The sequence below is a fragment of the Neodiprion pinetum genome, chromosome 2 (genome assembly GCF_021155775.2).
Source record: "Neodiprion pinetum isolate iyNeoPine1 chromosome 2, iyNeoPine1.2, whole genome shotgun sequence".
Taxonomy (NCBI): Eukaryota; Metazoa; Arthropoda; class Insecta; order Hymenoptera; family Diprionidae; genus Neodiprion; species Neodiprion pinetum.
In genome coordinates this window covers 2,132,139-2,145,684 of record NC_060233.1, presented here as the reverse complement: position 1 = coordinate 2,145,684, position 13,546 = coordinate 2,132,139, and the positions used below count along the sequence as shown (strand labels likewise).

At 35.8% G+C, this 13,546-nt stretch overlaps 1 protein-coding gene and 1 long non-coding RNA gene across 19 annotated transcripts in view; one reads left to right on the top strand and one right to left on the bottom strand.

Annotated features, from left to right (window-relative positions):
- Nucleotides 1-13,546, bottom strand: part of LOC124213307 (uncharacterized) — a 72,973-nt gene that overhangs the window by 20,563 nt on the left and 38,864 nt on the right. The window lies entirely within an intron of this gene.
- mmd (disintegrin and metalloproteinase domain-containing protein mind-meld) overlaps nt 1-13,546 on the top strand; it is a 46,028-nt gene that overhangs the window by 12,807 nt on the left and 19,675 nt on the right. For 15 of the 18 annotated variants that reach the window (XM_046614465.2, XM_046614467.2, XM_069133809.1 and 12 more), the window contains 9 exons: nt 5,048-5,098; nt 7,510-7,655; nt 9,550-9,609; nt 9,694-9,773; nt 10,381-10,450; nt 10,879-11,025; nt 11,578-11,778; nt 11,941-12,015; nt 12,790-12,962. In XM_046614465.2, the coding sequence (XP_046470421.1) occupies nt 5,048-5,098; nt 7,510-7,655; nt 9,550-9,609; nt 9,694-9,773; nt 10,381-10,450; nt 10,879-11,025; nt 11,578-11,778; nt 11,941-12,015; nt 12,790-12,962 (1,003 nt within the window). The remainder of the gene's footprint in view (nt 1-5,047; nt 5,099-7,509; nt 7,656-9,549; nt 9,610-9,693; nt 9,774-10,380; nt 10,451-10,878; nt 11,026-11,577; nt 11,779-11,940; nt 12,016-12,789; nt 12,963-13,546) is intronic. The other 3 variants (XM_046614466.2, XM_046614468.2, XM_046614463.2) reach the window with 1 other exon arrangement.

Here is a 13,546-nt window from a genome sequence, read left to right as displayed (position 1 = left end):
TCATACATATAAGCTTCCTAGGATTGCTGATAAAAACGGGAAAATTTTCTCTCTGGTAAAAGTCTGTAGGGATGAGACTCGAAGGATATACGACGCAAAGTCGTCGTTTCGAGAAAAGAGAAAAGTAAAAATAAAAGCGAAGAAGACATCCTACTGACGGGTCACGTTTCACCCTGGAAACGGCCGGTCGTTTGCTGCATATATATGTATATACATACATGTACTTGGAGAAGACGTTTTGTCGCTTTCTACATTTACAGTAGAAATTTCACAGTATTATGGATTTTGAAACATGCACTACAGCATGCCGTACGAGGAATTTTTCCTCTTTCTTTCTCTTACTTTGTTATGTATATATATATATATATATATATATATATACACTTACTTTTCCGAAATTAACAATTTCGTTTAATAAAATCATATGAAATGCCTGTGATATTTTTAGCTTTGTTTTAAACAATGAAAAAGTATCAACGTAGATTTTTATTCTCCTTGCTAAGGAAATTCAAAAAGTTATTTTACCTTTTCAATTACGCGGCTAATCCTTAGTTCACGATTGTTTCATCGCATCTCTGCAAAGAAATCGTCTCTCGTTTTACAAAGTTTGTTGGTGAGAAAAAAAAAAACAACCGATTTTTTACACCTTCTACTTTGTTAAGTAATTTCTCTCTTACCTCACCTCATAAAATTTTCATCACTTTTCCCACGGGATCCAGGGTTTTAAAGTTGTTTTGAATCTGGATTAGTTTTTGCAGCAAAATACGATCAGTGATGCAAAGAAGATCCGGTTGGTTAATTCTTAATTCGTATTTCACCAATTATTTCAGGGTTATAATACCTATAATACGTGTTATTATTGGAAAATCTCCTCATGACGTCAGAGCCAGCTGGTTGTCGGCTCCATTTTATTACCACATAACATAAGCTTTTAATTTTAATGGAGGCAAATCGTAATCCTTAGGGTTACAAGTTACTCATGTCACATAAATTAATGAAACTTAATCAATAATATACACGTTCTGACATCCGCACGCGAAAAAAACACCGCCAACGGTCACTTGTCAGCCTGGTTACATTAGTTTGATTTTTTTCCACCAGATGACGCTTTGCAAAGTGACAATCTCAATAAAAAAAAAGCGTTGAATAAACGGCATGACGACGCCATTTTTCTAAAAGGTTGAATATAAGAAAAACAAAAGAGAAAGGCCGCCAACTACACCTTTAGTTGATAATAACAAGGCTGATTTTTTTTTTTTAGGTACCCCACCAGTACCGATTTCTATAAATTAAATGTTTCTATAAGGCAAGTTGTAAATTTAGCGACTAAAAATATAATCCTTTCTCTGCAGTTGTGACATGATAAATTTATCGTGAACTGAAAACGGTTATATTTATAATATGTAATACATTACATATACCTATAACATGATTGACGGAAGAACGAAAATGTATAATTGTTAATTCTACTCTGCATGTATAACACACGTAAATACATATATGCATGTATAGATTATATGTAAATCCGGACAAAAGAATCGATGCCCCAATTTGAAATTCCTCCTTCCCATAAACCAACGTTATACCACGTCACGCGTCTTTCTATTCTAGGATATTCTTCCTGCATCAATCTTCGCGTTTCTGCACTCGCAATCAGTGCCTGCGAGATATCAGAAAATAATAACAATGTTAAAAAAAAAGATTCTGTCAAAATACGAGCGTTCTATATTACGTGGAAGATCGCGCTCAGTTGACTCTTCACTTTTATTCATTTTCTTTAAATTTATGAAGTAACGCGAATGGTATTTTTTTCCATTGCTTACATCAATCATAATATCAGTTTACGCCACAAAGAAAACCCACAGTTGTAATATCAATTCTCAAGTTGATGTTTGAGATGTGTATCTGACGACTTTTTCATTATTAATTCAATCTCACAAAATATTTATAATTTTCATATATGAACCTTTGATTTCGGAGAATAAGATTCCCAGTTGATATATCGTTGTGTTATTGATCGTGATCTTTGGGTTGAATATAAATGTCAGGGAAGAAATAATAGAGAGAGAGAGAGAGAGGGAGATCGCGCGCACTATAGCAAACGAGCACTATAGCCAAAAAGTGTCGGTTTTTTGGTGTCGTTTTTTTCCGCCTAGCCCCTACGGTGAACGAGCGATAAGGAACTTCGTTCCAATAATTCAAGTGCTACAACGTGTTTCTTCGCAAATTTCAAAAAACGTAAAAAATCAAACGATCGCGATCCTCCACATAACGTAGAACGCTAATCTTTCAACAGAATCTCTTTTCTTTTCTTTTTTACCAAAACAAACTTTGTAGGTGGTGCCACGGTGTAAAATAGTGAATTTTCAACGAATAACAAGCTTTTACATTTTTAATTCGCACAACGCGCCTCGTTACGAAAATACGAATTGACGCCGATTAGCGTTGGCCATAGAAGTTTTATTATTGAGAGCGGACGTCTCGTACACATACGTGTCTAACTTGTTCACCGGACCTTCGCCTAACTATTTTGCATCCAGGGGGTCGATTATGCAATTTGACATTTCCCACCATCCAGACATTCTTATTGGTTTGCTTAAGCTTTGCAAACCAATCAGAATGCTTCGATGGTAGAAAATGTGAAAAGTGATATGACATAATCTTAACCCAGGTTAGAACAGTACACACGTGTGTCTAACAGCTATAATAAGGTAATATCTACTAGCGGAGGTGTCGAGATTCGCGGATTTTCATTCGGCAGGCAGCCAGGCAGGGAGGCAAGCAAGCAGGTGCAGGCAGGGCGTGGTACCTGCCTTGCCACCCCGACAATATCGATTACGCGGGTCCGCGAGCGGTTGCGCATTCCGGGATGAGAGAGAGAGAGAGAGAGATGGGTGAGGAGGAGGAGGAGAGAGACAGAGAGAAAGAGAGAGAGAGAGAGAGAGAGAGAGAGAGAGACAGAAAAGGACACGTGGACGGACGCAGCCAGACTAAATTTGCGTTGGCCTATATTTTAGATCCGCACTCATCTGCCTCTCAAAGATTGATTGCTTTTTCCCACTCATGCAGCAGCAGCAGCAGCAGTAGCAGCAGCAGCGGCGTCGGTGAGGAAAAGAGGGAGGATTCAACCCCTTCCTACGCCCATCATACCTTACATATATATGTATATATATATATATATATCTTGCCTCCGTCCTGCAGAGCCCTCGATTTTGCCCCCGACTGCCGCCGCTTCGCGCCTCTTCCGTGTATATACACACATACATACATACATATATACACGTTACATTATATAAAAGCAGACGAAAATTTGTCGACCCGAATTATCGGCCTCGGGGGTTACGTAAGATTGCACCAACGAGACGGGGGATGAAGGGGAGTGAAGGGTGTAGTCCGCACTCTCGCGAATCCCTCTCTAATCCCTCCTTCGCCAGTCGAACAAGTATAATTCCTCGAAACATATACACGTACAATATATACATGTATATTATGTGTAGGTGTGTATATATCGTGAATTTTTGTGCAGGGTGATGTATGCAAGTATAACGTTATCATCCCCTCCAAAAGGCACCTTTTGTGCAAAAACCTTTCGCCAAGTATATTAAAAATCTGGTCATTACCCACAAAAATATGTTCTCTGATGGAAAATTTATGCATGTAATTATCTCGTAGAAAAAAAAAAGATTCAAAATCACATACTACTGCCAAGTATATGTCTGTTAATTCAAAGTAAAAAGTATGATTGAAACTTGACCCTTATATTCCACATCTTTCTGGAATCACACTACTGCCACACTGGGGTCAGATCAACCCTACATTTATTCAACTACGAATAATAATCAGGTATGAATAAAAGTCAGAATAACTCATACATTGATAAAAATTCAGAAAAACGAAAACTTGTATTAGTAAGTGTTACTATTACGTCAATAATGCAATCCAATAATCACAATGTTTTTTAAATTTTATCAACATTTTTCTTATTTATTTTTTGAAGTTATGAAATCTCCATATTCTAATCGGTGTCAAAAATTTGGTTATATTTTATATGACTTGTGATTGGAAGTGGTGTTTTTTTTTTTATTTTTATTTTTTTTATTTTTCAATTTTTAAACCATACTTCAGATACGCTGTGCCGAAAAATTCTGAAAAAAATTGGTATTGCATTTTTCGTTACGTACATTCATGCAAAAAATTGTAAAGCAAATCTGAGACATCGGCGTATAATCTTGATCGCGATGTCATAGAATGTTCCATACGTGTATATGTACGTATACATAAACAGTTTAAATTTTCACCTCGCGTGTCGAATTTTCTCCCAAATAAAGGGTTTCAATTTAGAGAGAAAGCGACTTGTTCTTTGTGTGTGTAAATGCATAGTAGATACATTATGTGTACATAATATTCATATATATTTGTATAACGAATTTAGCGACGCTCACGAGAAACCGCGGTTATATCTTATCATCGATTATCATACACGTACACACATGTTCCACATACATACATTTTACATACTTCTCGAGTTGAATCGAGGGTGTCTAATTTGCCGGGTATAATACTTACGATAACCCTCCACTCACCCCGTATCGTCGAGGTATGTAGTACCTATAATGATAATATATTTGTAGAGGCACTCTATATCTGTATCCAGAAAACCCTGCGAACAACCGTTCAAATCAAAAATTAAATCCGTACGCGATTTGCGAAGCTCTGTATATAATTATATTATACATGGCTATGTATACATAGAACTATAAATGTTCATTTTGTATTGAGATGGAATTTTTCTAATTCTAACTGATAGAGATAAGAGATACTCGCCTATAAACACTGAATCATCTTGATTATCTCGTTTTTCTTATTAGTTCCAATATTTATCATTTCATATGAATCGTCAGTGAATATATAAATAATACCGTTAAGTTGGGTTAAAATTAATTTTCCTCCATTATTCGCATCAATTTTTTCATACCTAAATGTATTATAGATATTCTTGTATCGGTACAGACCAATTAATAATTATTATGATATTTTTCTGTTTCAGAGGCCGACTATACTTTAGATGATTCCTTTTGGAATGAAGAAAGTCCTGTTGGTAAGTCGAGAGAAATATTTCACCAATATGGTTTCAATTTCGTCATGATGTATTTTATTTTCACGCTTCGATAAACCGAACACGACTTTTTGTATTTTTATGCCGAAATTTTTTTTTCTGACATTTTAGTTTTCTCGTTTTCTGTACTTTTTTTCTCCCCCGGCTTTACACTGCTAATTGAAATTCGCAATCAGGTCGAAATCTCACAGTTACGCGAACATATTATACTCTTCAATTCTGTACAAAAAAGCATATATATTTCCTGTGTGTTTTTCAGAATTTATTTTATTTTTTTTTTCTTTCTCGTCTTCTTGGTGCTGGGTAATTTCTGTGCATTGCGGTTCATACATTATAACACATTTGGGGAAAAAATTTAGACGTATATAATGAGCGAAATCAATTGGTACCTCTCGTGATTGCGTAAATTTTTCTAATCCACCGAATACATATAATAAATGTAAATTTTGGTATTTATAACAAAATGTTGTGTTAAATTCCCACGCGAAAATGTTTAACGAAATGTGTCTCTAAATTGATTTAAAAAAAAACCAAAAAAAAAGTTTTCTCTGAATGTATCTCATAGAATATAATTCAAACAGTTTCAGCTAATGTATAATAATTTGGAAACAAACAAAAATTTGGCAACTCACTCTTTCTCTCTCTCTCTCTCTCTCTCTCGGTGTTTTATAGATTTTCTTTTACTTGAAGATTTTTCTTGATACCCCACTAATTCTACCTATCTTATTACTTTTTCGCATTTTCATTATTCCGTTCAATAATTAATTCCTTTTTATTAGCATTTTCAAATCGTATACAGAGCAAAGAAGAAAAAGAAGAAGGAGTAAAGTGATTTAAATAAATAAAATTCATATATCATGCAAAACTTATACCGACCGTTGACCTACTTCGTAGGCAAAATTAATTGAAGAGAAAAAAGCCAAAGAGGAAAACCAAAAGCACCACTCAACGAGAGGGAGGGAGAGAGAAGGAAGGAAAAAATTAGAATTGACAAGAAGAAGAGAAAAAAGTGTAAAATATAATCGTAAACTAGTTTCGTTAGGCTGCACGGTTATGTATATATATATATATATATATATATATATATATATATATATTAACGTTCAAAGTTATACTTATACTTGTATACTTCAAACACATAATACGTCATTTATCACGTACACGATATTATAAAGTCGTCACAGCACCTCTATAATTCATAAAGAAGACTGATGATCAGCTGTAACTTATAATCATATAGGTAATATACTAATTATGTGAAGCGAAAAATTTTTCAAATGTTTTTTTTTCGATAATAATATCAAGAAAAGTCCGACGGGAATAGGTATACATACATATATGTTACGTGTATTATACAATACATATAGGAATATTCACAATAATTTGGCACAGTTATTCTCTTGAAATTTATATATTTCGCGGAATATAAGCGTTATAGGGAGAAAAAGATTTTGAATATAAAGAGATGCTGCAGAGTGTTGGAAGATTATTTTGCCTATAGATTTTTGACGTCGGTATTATACATATACACACACACACACACACACACACATATATATATATGCGAGAGTATAAGGTGTACCTACCAGCAGATCTACAAAAGACAGACGAGGGTATCGGCGGGAACCGGATGGGCACGGATTCCAAGTATATACATATGTACGTAATACATGATACATACCGCATACGTGTATATATATATATATATATATATGTTTGTATATATAGACGGGCAGAGGAGCTCCAACTTGAGTGATTAATGTGGCAGCTCAATGATGCTCGAAAGTGTGTTGTTACGGAAAAGGAGAGGAGGAAATGGATAGAAATAAAGAAAGGAAAGACAAATAAAAAGTAAAAGAAAGAAAAAAACGAAGAAAATGAGAGATAAGTGAAAAAGGAAAGAGACGTGAAGAGAGATACGTTGAATATAAGCAATATCACAGTAGTAAACGAATTACGAGAGATCGAAAAAACGAACCATGAAGTACACAGTAGATTCATACCGGGCCTAAAGTGGAAACAAATCACCTCAGCACCTGCAGATAGGCAACCGGAGTTACGATTTTCACGTCACGAACGGATTGTAAGGCCCGGTTGCCTATCTGTAGGAAACAAGCCACCTCGGCGCCTGCAGATAAGCAACCGGAGTTACAATTTTCCATTTCACAAAAGAGGATGTAAAGCCCGGTTGCCTATCTGAAGGCGCCGAGGTGGCTTGTTTCCACGTTCAGGGCCCGGTATATTTTTTTGTCATTATACTCCGGTGTGATTGATTATTACTTGTTTGATTAGAATGATGTACCTATGCGAATGAATATCTTACCGAATGAAGGAACGAATGAACGTGTATAATAATAACGTGCATTAACCATAATGTGTATTATTTTTTTCAGGCGAGGTTGAGAGATTACTACGCGAATACAGACAGAACCAAGAGCTAGTACGAAATATCGGGGCCCATTACTATCAGATAATATACCCGGTCCAGTTGCGGCATCACGAGAAAATGGGAATATCCACAAGAGAAGTTGGGGCCAAGGTGAGAATATAGATTCATTGTTAAGTCTAGTTTATATGTACGCACACATACATCATGATTTGGTCAAGGTGATATTATTGTGATGTAGAATTTCCCTATTTTACCGACAAATTCAGAAAATCGTATGGAAGGAAATTGCAGTTTTAGGATACGATAAGACATTCACAATGAACGAAATTCTGCATGGTCTATACCTATATAATTACAGTTTGTAATATCAGTGAAGAATTGGGTGTAACAAATATCCTGGAATTCAGCCATAACCTCAAAGAATAAGTGAAAATTATCTGCAAACGATATATAGTTACCTTATTATTCAACGATTAGCCATGAATTAAAATGTCAAACTTTATATCGTGCCTATAATTTAATAAATTTTAAAAAAAGTTCGTTTACTGTACGAATTACTGACTCGGTCGGTAATGCCCGTCCCTAATTTATTAGCCATTAGTCATAAATGCGTGTTTTTTCAGCCAAAGAAACAGATCGCTATAATAAGATTAATTCATCTGATGACTGCACTGCATTGCTTGATAATATCAAAAATCTGATAAATGTTGGAGGCGAGGTTAGAAAAGGTTGTCTACGACTAAAGTAAGTCGGAAAATTTAGAACAGCGAGGATCGCGTAGTAGAAATAAAAGGGACATACGTTCGATGTAATTCCCAAGGGTCATCCCAAGGAAAGTTGCTGCCGTGGTAATCCAATACGCGTAGTAAAAAACTTTAAGAAACTGTTTACGTACACACACATACAAACGTACATAGAAAAAGACGCGAGATGCGATAGTAAAAAAGAGATAGCAACGGATGTAGAAAGAATAAAGGAAAAAAGAAAGAAAGGGGGAAAGTTGCAGGTATCTGAGAAGAAGTTTTTCTTTCCTATCTAGAGCGATATTGAGACGACGTTGAACGTGGCTCTGTCGGAAAGTCGATACATCTGTCAGTTTTAGCCTTATTCCTCGAGGTATAATACATGCATACACATACATACGTATTTACATACATACATATATATGCATCCATCATATACATCGTACGATAGCTACTTCACTTCACTTCACCTCACTTCACTTCACTCCTCTGCATCCACGGCAGCCTCTCAACGATTATATTTTTAGCCACGATGACGTCGCTGAAAGATATTATACTGTATGCAATAATATACATATGCATACATACATACGATATTCAAACCTATACAATATACATATATTATACATAGTATATAAGATAAAATACAACGTACCAGGGTAATTTCCTTGTAGCTTTCCGTCGCTTCGCCTGAAGACAGGCAACCGAAGTACGTAGTTACATCTTATATCTGTACTTAGAGGGTAGTCCTTAAGAAAGTCATTTTTGAATTTCGACGGACTTGCCTCCCAAATCGGATCCACATCATTCAAAAATAATTCCCTCATTTTTTCAGGCTTTTATCTCAACTCTAACCCGTTCAGGGGCAAATCAAATCTACCTTCCTTGGGTCGCTGATTACGAATCTGAACTCAAAATTTGAAAATTCAAAATGGCGGATTCAATATGGTGGAGCGAAGTCTAAAAAGTCATTTGATTTCGATAAAACTCGGTACTCCGGAGTTTTCAAGGTCGCCGATTACGAATCAGAACTCGATATTACTGAAAATATATTTCCGTTTGACTTATCAGCCGAGGCGGGAACAATTTTTTTCATAAATTGAATCATACCTCATCTCATTGTCAGTAAAATGATACATGTCGGTTAATTGCCCATCTGCTGGGAAAGCTTTAGGAACGTTCAAGGAAATCACCCGGTGTACAAAGCTTCTCATTCCCCTTACGTTATACCTGTGATAATGAAAAGGTATTCACATTATGTGGTCATAAGTCTCATTCACCTTATACGCAATTAATTTTAGAACCCGCCAAGAAACGGACACGGAGATAACAGTTATCAGAATCAAAGAGGACGATCACGCGTAAGGATATTTAGATTCAATATTTTCTTTCAAATTCTCGGTGGTAAAAAACTTTCTTTATTTCCTAATCCTGTACATTTTCAGACGGGAAAACACTATCATCGGACGTCCATTCTTCTCAAGGCCTTCAACCATAAATTTCGTCTAGACTTAGAATTAAATACGTAAGAAATCACCGACAATTATTAATTCTATATAATTATTCGCCAGTAATCATGCTTTCATTTTTAACAGTATTTCTTTATATTTCTATCCCTCTCTCACTCTGTTTATTACAAGTGGAAAAAATCTTACTTGACATTTAGTACCGCGACGTATATTATTGTCATTTACTGCATCGTAACTATTATTCGCGGTAATTAATTTCAAAGCCTGTTCGTTAACGTCAACTTGACGGATGACGAGAAAGACGAGGACAGGGGTTAGAAATGTTTAACGCGCTTGTTGTGTCGGTAAAAAAGCTGGTTTTATATTAGAAAGACTAAAAAAGAGAAAAAATTTAAGGTATAATTGTAGTTTCTGTGTTTGATTGTTAATATTATTGTTATGCATGAAGAATTAATTACACAAGAATGTCGTTTTTGTATTTCCTATTTTTTGTCTGTGCTGTATAAATTTTACATACAGTATGAGCTGTCTAATTCCCATTTTTATTCTTTCTCGATATAATTGTTGGAGGTATCATGAAATGGAAATTTTTGAATTTCAAATTTGTGTATCACTGTGGAAAAAAATCAAACAGGCATTATAACATCTTGTACCTGGTTACAGGCAACTGTTAGCTCCGAATTTGATGCAGAAGCACTTTTTGCCAAGCGGTGCCGAACAAGTATCGAAACAGGTATGTAAAACATTGGCGGGAAAAAGTTTTGCACATTTGTTATTATATACGACGCGGATGACGCGGAGAATGATTCTAAAATAAATTAAAAGAAAGAGGAAAACACGCGAGGCGAAAAGACCGTAGCCTCATTGTTGCACACGATTCTTTATATACCAAGGCTATGTTACGCGTTTTTTCACGAGGCACGAAAGTGAGGTTAGGGACGCGTAACGTCAGATTTGTTCTCTACGCGCACGCGCAGAGTACAGAAAAGACCGCTTTCAACTCCTAGGGCTTAAAAGTCGTATTTTCATTACTCCGCGCATGCGCATTCTCAGACTTACTCGACCGTCATAGAAAGGGGTACTTTGTGTATTATAATATACATATTGATTTTTTTTTTTCCAAGAAAAATTGCATTACAAAAATTATTTCATATTTAACAGGAAATCGAGCACTGTTTTTATCACGGAACGGTCAAGGATTACCCGGGAGCAAGTGCGGCTTTTCACACCTGCGACGGAGTGAGCGGTGTTATTCATTTAGGCAACGAAACATTCGTCATGCATCCCTTCTACGGCGGGGATATGTCGGTCAGTAAAATCGAACGGGCAGAATTTTTTCTTCTGAAAGAATGTTTAAAAAAAAAGAAGACAAAAAATCTCAAAGGAACAGTTCTCTTCGCGATTCAGTCGCATCAAGATTCGAGGCAGCCGCGTGTTTATATAGCCTGTATAAAAAATTCGGGAGTAAAAACCCTCGGGAGAGAAGTTTGATAGGTTTTCAGAATTCGTGAACGATATCTTTTATCAATTTTTTATCCCACCTTCGTTCTGGTCAATTAATGGTTGAGAGTTTTTACGTCTTTGACGAATACTTGAAAAGGAAAAAAATTAGGTTAAAAGGAAAAACTAGTGATAGGTAAATGTGGAAAGAATTGAACAGAATTTGAAGCAAAAAGAGAAAGAAAAAAAAAACAAACAAAAGAAAATAAAAGCAACGAAGACGTAAAGCAACTATCGAAATCGAATAAAGCACAATTGACTGATCAATTGCCGGAGTATTTGAAGAAGCTTAATTAAAATAATGATCATGCCTAGAAGATAAACCATAGAATGTAGACTATATACGTACCTCTCTTTTAGCAGAAACATCCACACGTCATATTTGAAGCTCGTACAAAGGCTAATAAAGGCTGCGCAAATCTGGTTACTAATCGTCAGCCAAAAAATCGTAGGCAAAAACATATCCTCGGCCTTTCCGAAGACACATTTACCCGGTACAAACGTGACGTCCGCGAGGCCACAAAGTACATCGAAACAGCCATGATAATCGACAAGGCTATGGTAGGTGATGTATGACAAAAGTAGACGATACAATGTAGAATCGAAATTGAAAATGGGAATGAAAAGACGAACACTCGAATGTCCAATATGGATGGATCAGTTGTACATACACCCGTTAAACTCGATCGACTCAAGGCATGCTAATCCGGATATTGCTTGCAGTTTGACAAGAGGAATGGCAGTACGAGAATGCAAGTTGTCTACGACGCGATACAGGTTGCGAATATTGCAGACTTGGTGAGTTGTTTCGCAATTTTTAACTTTCCATTTCTCTCTGTTTTCAGAGAAAAATCTCTCGTGAGATTTTCGCTTTGATCGGTTCGGTACTTTTTACATTATTTTAATAACACTACTTCAAGAAATCAAATAAAAATGGCGATATCTTGAGAGTGGATGAATGGATTTGAATTAAAATTCGTATCGTGAGGTTTTTTCGGTCGCTAATCACGAATCTAAGGTCAGATTTGCTAAATTCAAATTTGGTACTCGTCGGTTTGTTGGGTGGTTGGCCACAAATCTGAAATCAGATTGCGACATTCAATATGGTGGAAAAAAATCTAAATATATTCCGATTTTGTTAGAAATTCGTAGGCGGTGATTTTTTGGATCACCGATAACGAATCCAAAGTCAGACTTCCAAAATTTGTAGTTATGGATTCATTATACTGATACAAAATAAAAAAAATCGTGATATTTTCACGTAACATTGTATCCGAGGGCCTTAAAATCGTTAATCACGAATCTGAATTCGTAGTTTAAAATTCGAATTGGATATTGTTCTTTTTTTTTCTCTATAAACTTGGAACCTGCAGTTTGAGAACGGCAAGTTCGAGGGCTGGTTTATGACGAGTCTAAAGCCACTTGTATCCCCTTCTCAACAACCCGCAAACACAGTCTATGAATGTACCATTACTCAACTTCGGTTGAACCTCAGGGATCCGGAGTGATAATTCCGATTGCCGCTGATCATCGACAGATCTTGAAATTCCATTTTTCCCTTACTCCCGACAGTACTTTCGCACCCTGAATACAAGAGTGTCTGTAGTCTACATAGAAACGTGGCAAGGAAGTAACCAGGCACCGATAAACAAGAGCAGCGAAATAAATAAGGCACTTCAGAACTTCAGCGATTATACAAAGAGGAAACTTTTCAGCGTTGAGAAAGACACTACGCAGTTACTGACGTAAGTATGAATGAAAGATGAATGGAGAACGTTAAGGGGTGGAGGTACAGCCTGGACGGTCTAAAATCATACCTATTTTCAGGAACTTTTTTTTTAAACAAAATGAAAACACTTGAAGAAATTTGAGCTTGAGCGCTTTATCATTTATAGTTTCAAAAACATTTAAAAAATTTTTTTTTTCATTCAAATTAATAATAAAATAACGGCATGGCCCATGTAAGTAGCTAACGACTCCGAACTCGAAAACATTTTGCGGTGGCACATCTCCTAACGTCACTTTCCAACTTTCAACAGATTGAAAATTTTATTCGAGTTCCAAACACCTCTCTGGTTTCCTTGCTCGTTGCCCACTTATTGTAAAAAAAAAAAAAAAATGTTCAAATATATACAATTATGAACAAAAACTGACATTTTTCGACCAAAAATTGTTAACAATTTGAATGAAAAAATTTCAAAACGTTCTTGAAACTATAATTAATGAAGCCCTCAAACTCAAATTGCTCTAAATGTTTTTATTTTCTTTAAAAAAAAAAAAAAAAACATCTAAAAACCGGTACGACGTACATCATCCTCCTTAATCGTTT